This window comes from Heteronotia binoei, chromosome 15 (genome assembly GCF_032191835.1).
Source record: "Heteronotia binoei isolate CCM8104 ecotype False Entrance Well chromosome 15, APGP_CSIRO_Hbin_v1, whole genome shotgun sequence".
NCBI classification, from domain to species: Eukaryota; Metazoa; Chordata; class Lepidosauria; order Squamata; family Gekkonidae; genus Heteronotia; species Heteronotia binoei.
In genome coordinates this window covers 23,601,267-23,618,913 of record NC_083237.1, presented here as the reverse complement: position 1 = coordinate 23,618,913, position 17,647 = coordinate 23,601,267, and the positions used below count along the sequence as shown (strand labels likewise).

Sequence of the window (17,647 nt, the reverse complement as noted above, 5' to 3'; positions counted from 1 at the left end):
TCTCAGCCCCTCGACCCGGCTCTACCCCAACAGCCTCCCCTCCCCTCCCCTCCCTCCTGGCTTCTGTACCTCACTGCCCTCCAGGTGCCCTACCACTTTCGCCAGGCCCATAGAACCTCTCCCTGCCTACCCACCAAAGGCAGAAGCCCTGGCTCCCAACTTCATCTGTCCTACTTCACAAGATCCCCACTCCCTTCCCAGAAAACCGAAGAGGCCTGGCTCCCAGGCTCCCTTTACCAACCCATGTATCACCCTTCAGAGATGTTTTCACAGTATGGGGGCTCCTACCCTCTGCGACCTCCCCCACCTCCAGGAGCTGGGTATACCCAGAGTCAGGCACCCCAATACGAAGCCTTCAGATATCCAGGTGAGAAACTGGGATGTGGTGGAGTAGTGGGAGATTGGGAGGGGGGGGGCTGACGAGAGATGTATGCAGAAGAATGGCTGGGAACTAGACATGCTGGGCAATCTTTTAGATAAATGGGATTGAGTGTATGAGAGCAATAGGCTGGGAGATGCATGGAGAAAAGAGACTAGAATTTTTTTCATATGAGAAAAGAATATAATAAAAATTCTATACAGAAGGAACGCTAGGAAGACTGAGATTTCCTGGAATGGTTCAAAGGGTCTGAGAATGGAGAAGGAAGGAGCTGCAAGCAATGTTCCCTCTAAGCTGAGTTAGTGTGAGCTAACTCACAGTTTTTTAGCTTCCAGATCACACATTTTTGTCTTAGCTCCAGAACAAACTAATTTATGCTGTTGCTCACAACTTTAATGCCAGTAGCTCACAAAGTAGAATTTTTGCTCACAAGACAGCTTAGAGGGAGCACAAGTCTTTTGATTTCTTTAAGAACACAGTGATGCCTAGCAAATGTGAGAAGGAGGGTTGCAGCTGGGACTCCTTGGTTTACCAAGGCGGGGAGAGATCTGAGCCAAAACGACACCAGGAAGCAGAACTCCTGGAATGACAGGAAAGGTTGGAGAGGACAACAGCTGGGGCTGCTTTGTGCTTGGGAAAAAGAAGGGAATTTAATTTGAACAAGCAAGATGATGGTTGACAGCCAGGCAGAGGCTGGAACAAACCAAAAGGATGGACCACAGCGGTACCCAAAAGAGGGAAAACAGTTGTTGGTTTTGGACAGATCAGTGGGAAGCCAGGACTGGGATAACAAGGCTGCCAAAATCACAGAAATTCAGTGGTTTACCCTTCCCACCCCCCAGCCCCCAAGTCATCTGGACTTTTAGCACCTGACAGAGACCAACTGGTCAGGAGACGAGGTTTGGGGGGGGGGGGTGAGACTGAGCGGAAACCAACAGAAGGGTGATAAATTCCTCTAGGATGCTTCTCAGCCCTGACTGTAGCCCCCCCCCCACACACACACTCACCTCAAGAAATATCCCTCTATCATATTAACTTTCTTTCTTCTTGCCTTTGTTTTATCTTGCTCTTTTCCTAGACCTCGACACTGGCCCCAAGCTGGACAGCTTCTTCCCCAGCCTGGAGCCTTCAGGGCGCCTCCTGCCCCCGGCTCCTGGCCTCTCCTATGGGCCTAGTCAGGCTCTGCCACCAGGTCCCCCACCAAACGCACGCATCCCCTCTGGAGTACGAATGAGCCTGGAGAATGGGGAGCTTTGGAAGCGGTTCAGCGGCATTGGCACAGAGATGATCATCACCAAGGCAGGCAGGTGAGATATGATGCAGAAAGGAGGGAGGAAGAGAACATATCTTGAGTCAGGGCTCTGCCACAGAGCCCTCTCCCTGTGCCAGGCAGCACCAGCTATGGAACAGGTAGAGAAAGAGGTTCTGAATGTATTCAGATTTATTTCATCCCTGAGTAACCACAGCCAGGAATTGCCATAATGCTGCAACACATTCTCTTTTTAAAATTAAAGTGCTACCCAGAAACATTTAATGAAACCCAGGAAAATTACCTAGAGATCTCATAAAGAGATCTTTCATGTTTAGGCCTGGACCCCATACACATGGACAGCTATATATTTGTGCAGCTGGGGGTGGGTGGGGGAGTGTCTGTCTTTCCCACTCTAGTAATTATTTAATATAACAGCACCTGCAATGTTTTGAAATAAGGGAAGAGAGGGGTGAGACTAAGTTGGATGCTCAAGGAGTGAGCAGCCGGTTTGCTGCCACAGAGCAGGTTGTCAACCATAGTTGGAAAGCTCCTTAGCAGAAAAAGTTAAAGATGGAACTTTCCAACCTGGTGGAACTTTCTGCCTAACACCATCCGATGTACACTGCTCAGAGCCTGGCCTTGGCCAGTATGGAGCAATCAATCAAATCTAATTCTTCATCATCATCATCAGTGCCCTGTAGAACCTTATGCAATTCTGCAGGGCCTGTAAAGCAGAGATGTTCTGCCAGGCCTTTGGTTGGTTGAGGACAGCAATGGCTTCTACTCTGGCTGGCGCCCTCCCCTTGCTCTCCAGACTTGCTCTGTTCCTCTTTTCCCCCTGCCCACAAGGTGGCTGGCAGGCGGCAGTCCAGAATGAGAAGTAATATGTAATTCATCATCTGATTCTCTTAGCTTTTTTGTACTAGCGTTGTTTATGTTTTTTATTTTATAGGCTCTGATGTTTTTATCAAATGTTGTGCATCACCCAAAGCCTTGTAGTAGCAGGGACTGGGTGATTCAAAAATTTAATAAATTAAAATAATGGGGACTTGCCCCTAAGAAATTAAAGCACAGAGAAATTAAAGAACGGGTACCTCCTCTGTCCCAGTCAGCTTAATGTGGGCATTTTGCAGGTTTCCATCGTCCTGCACAGAAGTTCAACCATGTTAGGCAGCATGGGGGGAATTTTAATTTTCTTCCAATGCCTTCAAGAGGTCTGAGGGCCAAATATATGAAAGCATCAAGAGCACTGTTCCTTCTAAGCTGAGTTAGTGTGAGCTAGCTCACAGTTTTTTTGCCTCCAGCTCACATATTTTTATCTTAGCTCAGGAAGGATGACTCCAGAACACAATAATTTATGCAGTAGATCACAATTTTAATGTCAGCAGCCCACAAAGAACATTTTTTGCTCACAAGACTCCACAGCTTAGAGGGAGTATTAAGAGTACCTTTTTTCCTTAAACAAGATGGATGTCACACATTGTACTTGGTGGACACAGTTTGCCCTTGTTATGGTTTCATTAACCTGAACTGTTAGCCTCAAATGTGAAAAATAATTTCAACAGGAAAGAGAAACAAAAAGTGTCTGTCTTGCTCTTCCCTCATTCTACCTCAACTTCTCCCTAGTTAGAATTTCCTGACCCTGTTTTTCCATGAACTTTCTAGGCGGATGTTTCCACAGCTTAAAGTTTCAGTAACCGGACTGGATCCCGAGGCCAAGTATTTGATGCTGGTGGACGTAGTCCCAGTAGGCGGCTCCCGATACAAGTGGCACGGCAAGCGGTGGGAAGCCAGTGGCAAGGCTGAACTGCCGCCCCCAGACCGGGTCTACATCCACCCCGACTCACCTGCATCAGGGGCACACTGGATGCGCCAACCTGTATCCTTCCACCGGCTGAAGCTCACCAACAATACATTGGACCCCCATGGACACGTATGGAAAGAGGGAAAGAAGGGTTGTGTGGGAATGGCAGACAGGAGAGAAGATATGGGAAGAAAGATGTATACAGGGGAAGCCCCAACAGGCTCTATAGCAGAGTTTCATAGGAGGAAACGGAAAAATACATGGGAAGGTTGGTTTAGTCTGAAAGCCCTTACCATGCCCTTTTCACTAGTGTTTCACTTTTCCCCATTTTAACCTCACAACAGCCCTGTGAGGTAGGTTAGGCTGTGTATGTGAGACCGACCTACTCTCAGTCAGCAAATGTCTAGGCCACTGGAGATTCAAACCTGGGTCTCCCAGATCCTACTCTGCCACTGTAACCCCCCATACCACACTGGATCAGTGCTGAAAATAAATATATTTTTAAAAAATCCTCCCCCAAGGTGCTGTAACATTTGCATCAAGAAAAGATGCATTCTACAGTTATGCAAACCAAGCACATTTCCATTTATTATGCTTTTTCAACCATTCATGAAAGGACAGCAAGATACTTTGCAGGTCACTGAGGCGCACAAGTCCTCACCAGGTCCTGAAATCTCACAAGGCATCTATCTCTATTTTTCATAGCCGTGAAAGACTAGAAACTTGTGCACTTGCATATTCTCTTAAAGAAAAATCCAGTTCTCTCAAGATGACAATTCCTGAATCTATCCTTGTGCAGAATCACAAGAACACACTCATCCTATCTGAGAGCTAAAGGGTTAGCAGGGGAGCTGGGTAAACACAAGCTATGCCAGGCAGAATGTTATGAAAAGGGCAACTAGAATGATTAAAGGGCTGGAACACTTTCCCTATGAAGAAAGGTTGAAACACTTGGGACTCTTTAGCTTGGAGAAACGTTGACTGCGGGGTGACATGATAGAGGTTTACAAGATAATGCATGGGATGGAGAAAGTAGAGAAAGAGGTACTTTTCTCCCTTTCTCACAATACAAGAACTCGTGGGCATTCGATGAAATTGCTGAGCAGACAGGTTAAAACGGATAAAAGGAAGTACTTCTTCACCCAAAGGGTGATTAACATGTGGAATTCACTGCCACAGGAGGTGGTGGCGGCCACCTTCAAGAGGGGTTTAGATAAAAATATGGAGCAGAGGTCCATCAGTGGCTATTAGCCACAGTGTGTGTGTGTGTGTGTATATAAAAAAAAAATTTTGGCCACTGTGTGACACAGAGGCCGTTTTCCCACTGACCTTACTCCGGAGCGACGTCCCTCTTCACTGCGCAACATCTGCGCAGATTTCCCAGCAACTGCTGCACACAACCAGGAAGTGCCGCGGCTTTTGCGTTGCAGATGTAAATCGCTAAAAAACAGTTTACATCTGCGACGCAAAAGCCGCGGCTCTTCCTGGTTGTGCGCAGCAGTTGGTGGGAAATCCACGCAGACGCTGCGCGGTGAAGAGGGACGTCGCTCCGGAGTAAGGTCAGTGGGAAAACGGTCAGAGTGTTGGACTGGATGGGCCATTGGCCTGATCCAACATGGCTTCTCTTATGTTCTTATGGGCAGCTATATGGTTATGACGACTCACCTCTGACTCTTGTGTTTCTCAGCTGATTGTCCACTCCATGCATCGTTACCAGCCACGGATTCACGTGGTTGGAGCCGGAGGGCGCCGAGGTGCAGGAGGCGGCTGTGCTTCCTTCACTTTTCCGGAGACCCAGTTTCTGACTGTCACGGCCTACCAGAATCCACAGGTGAGACCAAAGCCATCTCTATAATTTAAGATGCTTTTCAGCTCCATAACAAAGGAGACTAATAAATGTTTTAAATAAATAAATGAAAATAAAATAAATTTCTCCTTAAAACTCCCCATCTCCCTTTTTCCTAGATACTCTGGAACTGGCACAAGCGTTGAATCCCAGTACTTTCTAGCATAGGCTGCTATTTTGATTTTAAAGACTGAAAGAGCAGCAAGCAAGACTGGCCCAACCAATGAGGCTGTTTGAGTAGAGATTCCTCCAAAGTTTAGCCTTGAAGTTGGGATATACCTGTGCTCAGCTGTAGCTAGGGTTGCAAAATCCCCAGGTGGGGGCAGGGGATCCCCCTGGTTGGAGCCCCCCCCCCACTTTAGGGTCATCAGAAAGCAGAGGGAGAGAGAAATGTCTGCTGGACATTCCATTATTCCCTATGGAGACCGATTCCCATAGGGTATAATGGAGAATTGATTTGCGGGTATCTGAAGCTCTGGAAGGGCCGTTTCTTGAGGTAGACTTTCAGCATAGCATCTGGTGCCTCTCCCCAAAATACCCTCCAAGTTTCAAAAAGATTGGGCCAGGACGTCCAATTCTATGAGCCCCCAAAGAAGGTGCCCCTATCTTTCATTATTTCTAATGGAGGGAAGGCATTTAAAGGCATGTACTGTCCCTTTAAATGTGATGGCCAGAACTCCCTTTGGAGTTCATTTATGCTTGTCACACTCATAACATTGCTCTTGGCTCCACCCCCAATGTCTCATGGCTCCACCCCCAAAGTCCCCAGATATTTTTTGAATTAGACTTGGCAACCCTAATTGTAACACATGGATAGCTTCCCTCACTGCCTCTTAAGACACCATTGTGTTTTAGGATGGGTTGCTCCAGGTTGGGAAACTCCTGGAAATTTGGGGATGGAGCCTGGTAAAGGCAAGGCTTGGGGAAGGGAGGGACTTCAGTTGGTTTTGGTGTCATGGAATTCACCCTCCAAAGCAGCTATTGTCTCCAAGGGAACTGGTCGCTGTCGTCTGGAGATCAGTTTTATTTCCAGATCTCCAGGCCCTGCCTGGAGGCTGGCAACCCTAAAAAGCCTTCCAAGCAACCTTCATTATTGCACCTTATAAGAATTTATGATGCAAAGTGTAATGTACTGAGTGACGAGACATGTTGAAGGCAACATGCTTTATTAGTGAGCACATCACAAGACCAGGCAACACAGGCCGGGTCCCGATTATATACATACCCCGAACAACCCTCAGTCTGGCCAGGACCAATCCTGGCCAGTTAAACTTCCCGCCACAGATCTTGATTGGCGGAGTGTATTTGCGGAGCTACATCCGGGGACCAGTGGACTTCCACTGGTCACCTCCGTAGCGTCCGCTGTGTTGTAATTTCGGGACTGAAATGCAGGGCACAACACTCCTCCCCCCCTAGTTCAAGACACAAAGTCTTTCAAGTAGGCTGGCGCCCTGTGTTCCCGGGTCAACCTCCTCGGGGTTATTTGGGGAGTTGGAGTGGCCGCTGTGGCTGGCGGGGCAGCTGGTTCCTCGTGGTGGGGTGACGCCAGAAAAGGGCTGTCCGTCACCTGTTGCTGTTCCGGAATCTCCTCTCGGGGGGGGGGGGTGCTCCCTCCGCTGTGGTGCTCTTCCACCCGTATAGTCGGTGCGGCCAGCATAGGCTGTGCAGCTTCCGGGGGTGTTGCTGTTAGCACTCCCCCACTTCCCGCTCCCCCGATCGCTGTCGGTTCTTCCGGCAATGTGCGACGGCGCAGCTGGTCAATATGCTTCCTTAGGATCTGGCCCCCCTCTCCGACGAGACCTCGTAGGAGCGGAACCTGGTGACCCGCAGCACCCGGGCGGCTAACCACTCCGGCCCGCTTGCAAAGTTCTTTGCATATACCGGATCCCCTGCAAAGAATCCCCTAGCGGCTTCCCTGGTTTCGGGGAAACTGGGAAGGTCCATAGCCCCGTCAGGATGCAACCTGTCAAGCCTCGTGATCAACTTCCTCCCCATTAGTAACTTGGCAGGGCTTAACCCGGTGACGGGGTTGGGGGTGATTCTGTTATCAAATAGGAAGGCTGCCAGGCGGTGATCCCAGTCTCCCTGTACAATGCGACCCAGGGCCTCTTTAGTGGTGCGCACCATGCGCTCTGCTTGGCCTTTGGTGGCTGGATGGAAAGGGGCGGACCGAATGTGCTGGATGAGGTACCGATTCAAGAACTCCTGGAATTCCCAGGAGGTGAAAGCGGTCCCATTGTCCGTGACGAGGGTCTCGGGAATCCCATGAGTGCAAAAGACCTTATGCAAGGCTCTGACCGCTCCGCGGTGGAGGTTGAAGCTACGGGAATCACTTCCAACCACTTGGTGTATGCATCGACTAAGATAAAGAATATTTGGCCCTGGTATGGCTCCGCAAAGTCTAGGCGTAACCGGGACCACGGCCTCCTGTTGGACTCCCAGCGGTGGACAGGGGCACTGGGCAGATCAGGTCAGGACTCTTGTGAGGGTTGGCACTTTCGAACCCACCCTTCTATCTCCTCGTCCATCCCCAGCCACCATACATAGCTACGTTCCAGGGCCTTCATGCGCACTATCCCCGGGTGTGTTTCGTGTAGGGCTTCCAGCACTTGCTTCCGCAATGGGGGGAACCACCACCCTGCTACCCCAGAGAAGGCACCCCTTGTGCATGGCCAGTTCTTCTCTGCGTGATGCGAATGCCCTGAATTCTGTGTTCAGTTTGCCCGTGGGCCATCCCCTTCCCACCCAGTCTAAAATGCGTGCGAGGATGCAGTCTCTACCCGTGGCCCTAGCTACCTCGGTGGCGTGGAGGGGCCTCTCTGGTAGAGTCCCTATAAGCATCACATGGTGGGTGGGGGCAAGATCCAGGTCCATAGAGGGCAGCAGCAGGCAGCTGAGGGCGTCCGCGTGTCCCATAGCTTTGCTGGGGCGGTGGACCAGGGCATATGTGGACGAGTTGAGGAACTGGTTCCACCGCAGGATGCGCTGTAACAGAATTTGCGGTGTCTGGTGGTCTGGGGTGAGGAGGCCCAGTAGCGGCTTATGGTCCATGGCGATCGTGAAATGCTTACTGTACAGGTAGTCGTTGAATTTATGCACACCCGCCACTATTGCCAAGGCCTCCTTGTCTATCTGGGCATAGTTGCGCTCCGTGGGGGTCAGGGTCCTCGAATAATAGGCCATGGGAACCTCCCTCCCGTCCGGGAGTGGGTGCCCCAGAACGGCGCCCACCACATTCGGGGAAGCATCGCAAGCCAGAATCACTGGTAAGGATTCGTCAAAACAGTGGAGCATGCCATCATTGGAAACTAGGAGGTCCTTGACTGCTTGAAAAGCGGCAGCTTGCTTCTTTTCCAGACCCACGGGGCGTTTTTATCGAGGAGCCTATGAAGGGGTTCCGTGATGGCCGCTTTGTGGGGCAAAAATGAATGATAAAAATTTAATAATCCCAAGAAACTTTGTAACTCCATCTTGCACATGGGTGCCGGGGCGTGGACAATAGCCCTGGTCTTGTCGGCCGTCTGGTGGATTCCTGCAGCATCTACTGCAAACCCCAAGAACTCTACTCTCAACACCCCAAGGGAACACTTCTCCCGCTTTACTTTAAGTCCCGCCACCTGGAAATGGCAGAGTACCTCATGCAGACGGCTGCTGAACTCCTCAGCATCCGGGGCAGCGATCAAAACATCATCAAAAAACAGTTGCACTCCGGGGATCCCTTTGAGAAGAGCATCCATTATGCTCTAAAAAATCCCCGGAGCCACACCAACCCCAAATTGCAACCGCTGCACCCGAAAAGCTCCCCTGTGAGTCACAATGGTCTGGGCTTCTGCTGTCTCGGCGTCCACCGGAAGTTGCTGGTACGCCTGGGCCAAGTCCAGTTTCCCAAAAACCTTAGAGCCTGCTAGGGCTGCCAGTACATGGTTGACCACCAGAACGGGGTATGAGTTGTCCTGAAGTGCCTTATTTATTGTGCACTTGTAATCCGCGCATATGCGCACATCTCCATTCGGCTTCACTGGAGTAGGCTTCTCAAATCCCCCACCTGGGCGGGGGACCCCCGATTTGGAGCCTCCTCCCCCTACTTGCCAAAAATCTGGAAAGCGGGAGGGGGGGGAGGAGGGGGAATGGCGGCCCTTCCCACCCAGCCCCGATCCCAGCAGCTTCTCCTCGTCCCTTCCCTTTCCACCAATCCTCGATGCTTCTCCTCGTCCCTTCCCACCCCGGATCACAGCAGCTTCTCCTTGCCCTTCCCTTCCCACCCAGCCCTGATTGCAGCAGCTGTTCTTCCGTTTTCCCAGGCTGCTTCCCGCCCCCAGTCAGCTGGCTGGCGGTGGGGGGAAGCCCCGCCCCGCCCGCAAAGGACCATGTGCCTTTGCACCTCCGGAGGCTTGATTGAAAGGCTTCAATTTGGGATGGTGTGTCTGTGTTGCTGTGAAGAAGCTGGCAGCAACTCGTGAGTAGAGAGGCCAATCCCCTGTATCAGATTTGCCAGAAACGGGGGCGAGGGGGGAGAGGAGACGGAAACGTCTTCATTATTCCCTATGTGGAGATCAATTCTCTTAGGGTATAATGGGGAATTGATCTGTAGGTCTCGGGGGCTCTGGGGGAGCTGTTTTTTGAGGTAGAGGCACCAAATTTTCAATATAGTATCTAATGCCTCTCCCCAAAGTACCTCCCAAGTTTCAAAACGATTGGACCAGGGAGTCCAATTCTATGAGCCCCAAAAGAAGGTGCCCCTATCCATTATTTCCTGTGGAAGGAAGACATTTTAAAAGGTGTGCTGTCCCTTTAAATGTGATGGCCAGAACTCTCTTGGAGTTCAATTATGCTTGTCACACCCTTGTTCCTGGCTCTACCCCCAAAGTCTCCTGGCTCCACCCCCAAAGTCCCCAGATATTTCTTGAATTGGACTTTGCAACCCTACACTGGAGTGACTATGGGTGTTTCTCATGCAGCATAGGATACCGGTTCTAGCACTCCCTGGGCCGTGAGGCGGTCCAGCTCTGCTTCTATTTTTGGTTTAAGAGCGAACGGAACTCACCTGGCCTTCAGCCTTATCGGTCTCACGTGGGGATCGAGGGGCAAGGTGATGAGAGGCACCTTGTAGCACCCCAGGGACCCATCAAACACTTCCAGGAATTCCCGGCACATGTGCTCGAAATTTTGTGTTCATATCTGCTGCACCCCCACTATTTGAATACCCAGCGGTCGAAACCAGGCCAGCCCCAGTAATGTGGTGAGCTGGTGTTTGACCATGAGAAGTTCTAGATACCCATGGATCAATTCTCCATTATACCCTATGGGAATCAATCTTCATAGGGAATAATAGAGTTCCCAGCAGACATTTCCCTCTCCCACCCCTGCTTTCTGATGACCCTGAAGTGTAGGGAGGGTCTCCAAACCGGGGGATCTCCTGCTCCCATCTGGGGATTTATGCAAACAACAAAAACAATCTCTGTGATATGAATAAACTACCAAACTTTTTAATACTTTTAAAATATGTTTATATACTTTTTAAATATAAAACTGCTTCATACTTAATATGTTTAACACAAAAGTTCACATTGACAACCATAAAAAACAATTAAATCCTTATAAACCGAGCCCATAGGGATTAACTGATACAGCATACAAACAACTAGTTAATAATATAATAGACGCGTTTCGGGTTTCCCACTTCATCAGTATTATGATATCTTCCACTTGTGCTGTATATTACAAGGGAGTAAGCCAGTTCCTTTCAATAGAAGCATAGCAAAGCCTGGGGATTGGCAACCCTATGCAATCCCCATTCCTCCCACCCCAAGATGTAGACACTGTTATTTGTGGCAGATTTTTATATAGGAAAAAAAAGGAACCAGTTAAGATTGCCAGGTCCTCCTTGGCCTTTGGGGAGTGGTAAGGGTGTCAGCTGCAGGTTGGGAAGCTCCTGAATATTAGGAAGTAGAGTTTGGGGAGGACGTGGACCTTGCTTTGGCACAATGCCATGCAGTCCACTCTCCAAAATATCCATTTTCTCCAGGGGAACTGATTTTTATGTCTGGAGATGTCCCCCCGTAATTCTGGGGGATCCCTAAATCCCATCTGGAGGCCGGTATCCCTAATTATCAGCAAGAATGAAAAGTGATGAGCCCAGGACTGAGAACTTAAGGTTTCCATGTCCCAGAATCATCCCTGTCCTCTGGGGGGGAAAGAAAATTCTATTCCTGCCAACACAATTGCAGGCCTTTGTAGCTGAATTTTTGTCATTGCTAGGGTGAGAGGAGAGCAAGTTCAGTTGAAGAACACTGTCTGCATGGCAGGGACATGTGGGTTATTTCTGGCTACTCACCATAGCTTTACCTGCTCAGTACAAGACAATGCTAGCTAAGTTTAATGTCACAACAGGTTGCAAAAAGGTTATGATGAGAAGGGCAAACCATTAAAGTTTCCAAGCTCCAAATGATCTCCATATTATAGAGGTCAGTACCCCTGGAGAAAATGGCAGCTTCAGAGAGTGTACTCTATGGTATACCATAGAGAATAAAAGAAATAGAAGCCCTTCCCTTGGTAATGGCCACAAAACTTCAGGAATTTCTCAAACCAGAATTGGCAACCCTAAGATCACTGCTAGAGGAACTGAGAAAGATGTTACACACACACAGGAAATACCTAAAATTTAAGACTGGGATCTTAATACTTGTGACTGTGGCAGATGCTCTGTAGGGCAGTGCCGACTTTGCCACCGCACCTATTTGTCAGAGCAAGTAGAGCACTTCCTCATTTCTGCCATCTTTCACCTTTCATCAGACTTCCAAAGAAATTCCTCACTCTCTTTGTCCTTTCTTCCCTTTTAGATCATTGCCCTATATATGTAGACATTATTTATGCTTTCCTTAAAAATGAAAAAGTGTTGCTTGAAGGTCAATTAAATTATGCAGCCTAAATAAAAGAAATTAGGCAAACTGAATATGTTTGAATATATTTTCTTTCTGCAATCTATTATTTTCCTTTTAGTCACATGAAGAACTACACATGACACTTTTGTGCATCAGACTCATTTATTTACTTATTTACTTCTATTTTTATCCCGCCCTCCCCACAAGTAGTTTTGCGCTTCTCCCAACTTCCTAAGATTTCAGATGATATATAGACTTTTTCAACCCTATTCTCGCAGCAATGAGGACTCAAACTGCTTCAGTTTGAAAAATTGAAAATCTAAGATTGACAGGATATTGACCAAGTGTCTGCACATGTGCATTTTATACAGGGCTTTTTGGTAGAAAAAGTCCAGCAGGAACTCATTTGCATATTAGGCCACACACCCTTTGATGTCACCATTGTTTTGCACAGGGCTTTCATGTAGAAGGAGCCCAGGAGCAACTCATTTGTATATTAGGCCACACCCCCTGGTGCCAAGCCAGCTGGAACTATGTTCCTGCTCAAAAAAATCCCTGATTTTATATCTGAAATAACATGTCCTATAGAGATGTGCATCACCTTTCATCACCAGCATTTACCTACTTCCTTTCTCAGATTACTCAAATGAAGATTGAGAGCAACCCCTTTGCCAAAGGCTTCCGGGAGAATGGGATGAACAGCAAAAGGTGAGCAGGGGAAAGGGAGGCAGATGTTAATATTAGAAGAAACCATTCTCATGTCTGAACTCACTAGAATCATAGAGTTGGAAGTATCCTACAGGGTCAAAAATCAAGATAAATCAAGCATTCCCTGCTTCTAATCTGGTCCTGAAAACATGCCTTACTGTGCCTCCTTCATTCCAAAATATAGGGAGCGTGAGGCCAGAATCAAGAGGAAAATGAAGTCAAATGATTGCGAAACCAATGTGGGAGAAAGCGGTAAGAGAAATATACCCCTTTTCTGCCACTTACCTTCCTACCCCTAATCTTTTAATCACCATAAAGAAGATTCTCAGCATGACTCACTCAGCTCACCAGTTTCAGTTCTAGATAGTTGGTCATTGCCATAAGTTTCCCTTTTTCAATATAGACTTTCATCTCCCACCATGGGCACCCTCTCAGTCCCAGTTTGGTGTAGTGGTTAAGTGTGCGGACTCTTATCTGGGAGAACCGGGTTTGATTCCTCACTCCTCCACTTGCACCTGCTGGGATGACCTTGGGTCAGCCATAGCTCTGGCAGAGGTTGTCCTTGAAAGGGCACCTGCTGTGAGAGCCCTCTCCAGCCCCACCCACCTCACAGGGTGTCTCTTGTGGGGGAGGAAGGTAAAGGAGATTGTGAGCCGCTCTGAGACTCTTCGGAGTGGAGGGCGGGATATAAATCCAATATCATCTTCTTCCCTTTCACTGGGTAGTCTTACCTATCACCTTCACATAGCCCATCACTCTCTTCCCCCTCCTCCCAAGTCCTATAACCTATTAAGCCATTCCCTCCACCAGATCATTCTCTTTCAAGTGCTATTATATCTGAAGAATAGACTTTCGCAGTCAAATACAACCATATTGTACACTACCTGTAGAGCAGAGGCTTTTGTTCCAGGAGAGGGATTAACAAGGGAGGTTGTAGCAGGGAGAGGAACAGAAAATATTGGCAGAATGAGACACCTTTTTATGCTGGTGTAAAATTGTATTGGTACCCTAAGAGAGGGTGACCATTGCTTTGAGATCTTTACCTGCTTTGACCTCTTCCTATGAATCATTTGTTCTGCACAAAGTGCCAGGGAAATCATCATTACGGTGGTTATTTTTAATGACGCTGTCTTGAACTCTGGGTCATAATATTGTCAAACTCATGAGGGCCGGATCTGACATAAATGAGACCTTGTTGGGCCGGGCCACATGTGTCATAAAATGTAATCCCAGGTAGTGGAGATATGAACTTTATAAAGGACACAGACAAACACAATTAAGGATTTTGCATCTTTCCTGTGTGATCGAGGGAACTGGCCAAAGGAAGCTCTGGCTCTTTCCCTCCCTCCCTGGGGGATGAGAAGGGGTGGAGCCTCAGCCAATTGAAGAAAGAGAGCTGTGCAATTGAGAGAGCTTGGCAAAGGAAGCTATCCCTACTCCCCTTCCTCCCCAAAGGTGGAGCCTCAGCCAATGGAGAAAATAGAGGCTTTGCTCTGTAGCTCCTGTGCAATTGAGCAAGCCTGGCCTGGCAAAGCAAACTGTGACTCAGAAGAGAGAGGGAGAATAAAGCAGATTTGCTTGTGGGACTGATAGGAACCCTCTGGGGGCCTGATTCAGCCCCCTGGCCGCACATTGACACCCCTGCAGAGTGTTTGTTCAAGGCAAGAGACAAACAGAGGTGATTTGCCATTGCCTACCTCTGTGAAGCACCACCCTTGGTGGTCTCCCATCCAAATACTAACTGGCGTTGACCTTGCTTAGTGTCTGAGATCTGACTAGAACAGGCTAAGGTGAGCCATCCGATGACAACTTCCCAGACTGCCCCTTCTTTCTGAACCTGTTGAGCTGTGAATTCTACTTTCAGCATCATTTATGCTATGTTTTTCATAACAGTCACTTGCTTACTATACATCCACACAACTCGTATTGTCCCCATTTCACTTCCTGAGCTGCCCCTTTCCAATTATAACCTCCTAGCCTCTTTTCCACCTAGAGAGCAAAAAAGGCCCATGCGATTCGACCCTTACAGAGGAGATGCCTTTGGATCACCAGCCACAGCAGCCACCACCCCTGGTGCTTCCACACCCTTCCTGCTCCTTCTTCCCCACTGGAGGGACAAACCCCAGTGGAGCTGAGGCTTATGTGCAACACCCAGCTGCCTTCCATGGTTTGCGAGGAGCCCCGTCGCCCTACAGCAGGTGAGCCCAGTCACATCATATTTCCTTTGAAGAAGTGTGCTTGCACACAAAAACTACTACCTTGAATAAACTTTGTCGGCCTTAAAGGTGCAACTTGACTCAAACTTTGTTCAGCAGCCTAATTCCTATGACAACCTTCAATCTTCATAAAAAGAGGATTTTTTTCAGTGTTCTTGGGAGATTTCGATAATGTATGTTCAGATTAAGTTCAATTTGGTGATTAACAAACCCAATTACTGGGGCAAAGTTAGAGCTAACTCTTTTTTTTTAAAGCAATGGGGCCAGTCTGAGGAGTCACAACATCCTTGGTATATAAAAAATTGTCCTTGACCAAGGTCTGTTTGAACTGAAGAAATGCAGAATGTGGAGGGTCATGCTAGCCCTGATGCTGCCAAAATATTCCTTTTTTTAATTTGGCAAGTTTAAGGAAGGATATATAAATACATGTGCCAGTTGTTGCTGCTGTTTCAAGATTTAAGAGGACAACTTGTCTCAAGCCAAGACTGACATCTAATCCAGCATTCAATTTACTGCAATGTGACTATAATGACAGTTCTCTAGCCAGTTAGAATCCACTATCAGTGACCCTAAAGATTTCCACATCTTCATACCTCAATGAAAAAGACCTCCTATGTCCAAGTAAAGACAAGATTGCCATATGGCTTCTTGTGTTTGTTGCATATCCAGAAACAGCTATTGTATCACCAACTAGGTGTCTATAGTCTGCACTGTTTCATGTCCCTCTTTGCAAGAACTTCCCACCGAATGGTGTCTCCAAAGTCCTTTACAGGTTCCTCTTCAGTGCATCATCTAACTCCCCCCGCCTTCCAATCTCTTACCATTGGTTCTCACCAGAAGCAGTGTTAATCGGAAACACTGGTGTAAACTAAGAGGGATGTGCAAGTGTGAAATGGAGGTCAATATAGAAAGGACAGTCTGGAAATGCATGAAAGACAGAGCATTAGCAAATGTGAGAAAACTAGAACAAGGCCAGAAACAATGAAGACTACAAGATGTAATTCTGTGGCTGCCTGGACAACTTTGTTTCAGAGGGCAGCTGTGCTGATCTACAGTAGAACTGCTGGATTCATTTCAGTGGCACCTTAAGAGACCAACAAGAAGCTTTTGGTATAAGCTTTTGGGGGGTCAATGCTCCCTTTGTCAGAAGTACAGTGCTACTCTTACAAGTTAAGGCAGTGTCCTTTGCTTTAAGCTTTTGACTTGTTTCCCTACAGCCCAAGTCAAGAAATGGCACCTCCACCATCTTCACCCACGGCCAAGTCACCTCCTGAGCAATCAGACTTCAGAGCAATGCTCCCAACAAGTTGGAACGGCCTGGATATAATTCCATTCCTTGGGGGCCCAGAACCACCAGATGCTTCTCCCTTCCCACCTTTCAAGTTCAGCTTCACACCTTATCCCCCAACCCCTCGTGTGTATGGGCCTCCCACCAGCTATCCTGGCTCCCAGCCACCCATGCTCTAACCCTTCTTTCTCCCACAAAACCCAGGATCCTGGCTCCTAGCTCTTTCATCCTCTTTTGCTTTCAAAGAATCCTGGTGCTTCCTCCTCTCTTTATCTGTTTGCGAAGAGACAGTGGTAAGCTTGTGTATATCCTTATTAAATCCTTCTGCGACTGTAACTAAAGTTTTGTGTGTCTTCTTCCAAGTGTTATGTAAAGCCAAACACCCAAGGTCCATCCCAAGGCTCTATTCTCATTTGTTTTTCTATGGAGGGATAAAGCACTGGCTATGCCATTCAAGTTACGTTTGAGGCTTTAGCAGTTTCTCTCTTGACTTTAAACGTTTCTCATCAAGAGAGCCTGAAACATACCAGAATGGGAGTTCTCAGTTACAATAATGTTTGTATATTATAGGTTTGAGGCAAGCAGCACTGGTGGAAACTTCAACATGCCTTTAAGCAGCAGTAGCACCAAGATCTAGTTTTACATAGAGATTAACAGGTGAGATTCTCAAATAACATATCAGAGGTGTTCTATAGCAGACAGATCCCACCTGCTATGAAGATTTCCATGTCTCTCATCTTTCATTAGTTAGTGGGCAGAAACCTTCACTTTACAGAGCCCCCTTCTCTGCTGCAGAACCCAAGCTGGTTAGGAGGAGGAGTAGAACAGAAGGGTGATGTGTATTAGACCTTTTTTTTTTTGCAGCTTTCAGCACACACTGTCCGAAAAACCATTAGGGAAAACAAAACAAAAACATGCAAGGTACAAGAGGTCAGTTTTTTTTCCCTTAGTTTTATTAGAATTTTTTATCTAAAAAGTTGTAAATAGGAAAAAACTCAAATGAAAACAAAATAAAATTAGAGCAAGAGAGATCACGGGAGATGGAAGGGAAAGCCCTCCTAGATGTAGGGAAAAGTGGCAAGAGGTTCCCTCCCCCTTCTAACTCTAAACAGATATCTGGACAAAGAATACCCTTTCAAAATAATAAAGGGAAGGGTGGGGAATTTTGACCCTGAGGGTGGGTGGGATTTTGATACACCATCCCCACAGGGGGCAGGAAGTCCAGTGGGGGGAGGAGAATAAAACTGCACCCCATTGGTCAAAATTTTCAGCG

General features: G+C 47.7%; 1 protein-coding gene across 1 annotated transcript; it reads left to right on the top strand.

The window, feature by feature from the left end:
- The first annotated feature begins 228 nt into the window (after window positions 1-228).
- TBX6 (T-box transcription factor 6) lies at window positions 229-16,583 on the top strand. Its single transcript, XM_060255884.1, has 8 exons — window positions 229-367; window positions 1,458-1,686; window positions 3,297-3,564; window positions 5,123-5,266; window positions 12,800-12,870; window positions 13,055-13,122; window positions 14,864-15,068; window positions 16,304-16,583. The coding sequence occupies exons 1-8, from the start codon at window positions 244-246 to the stop codon at window positions 16,551-16,553; spliced, it is 1,359 nt and encodes a 452-aa protein (XP_060111867.1). The 5' UTR covers window positions 229-243; the 3' UTR covers window positions 16,554-16,583.
- The last annotated feature ends 1,064 nt before the right edge of the window (window positions 16,584-17,647 follow it).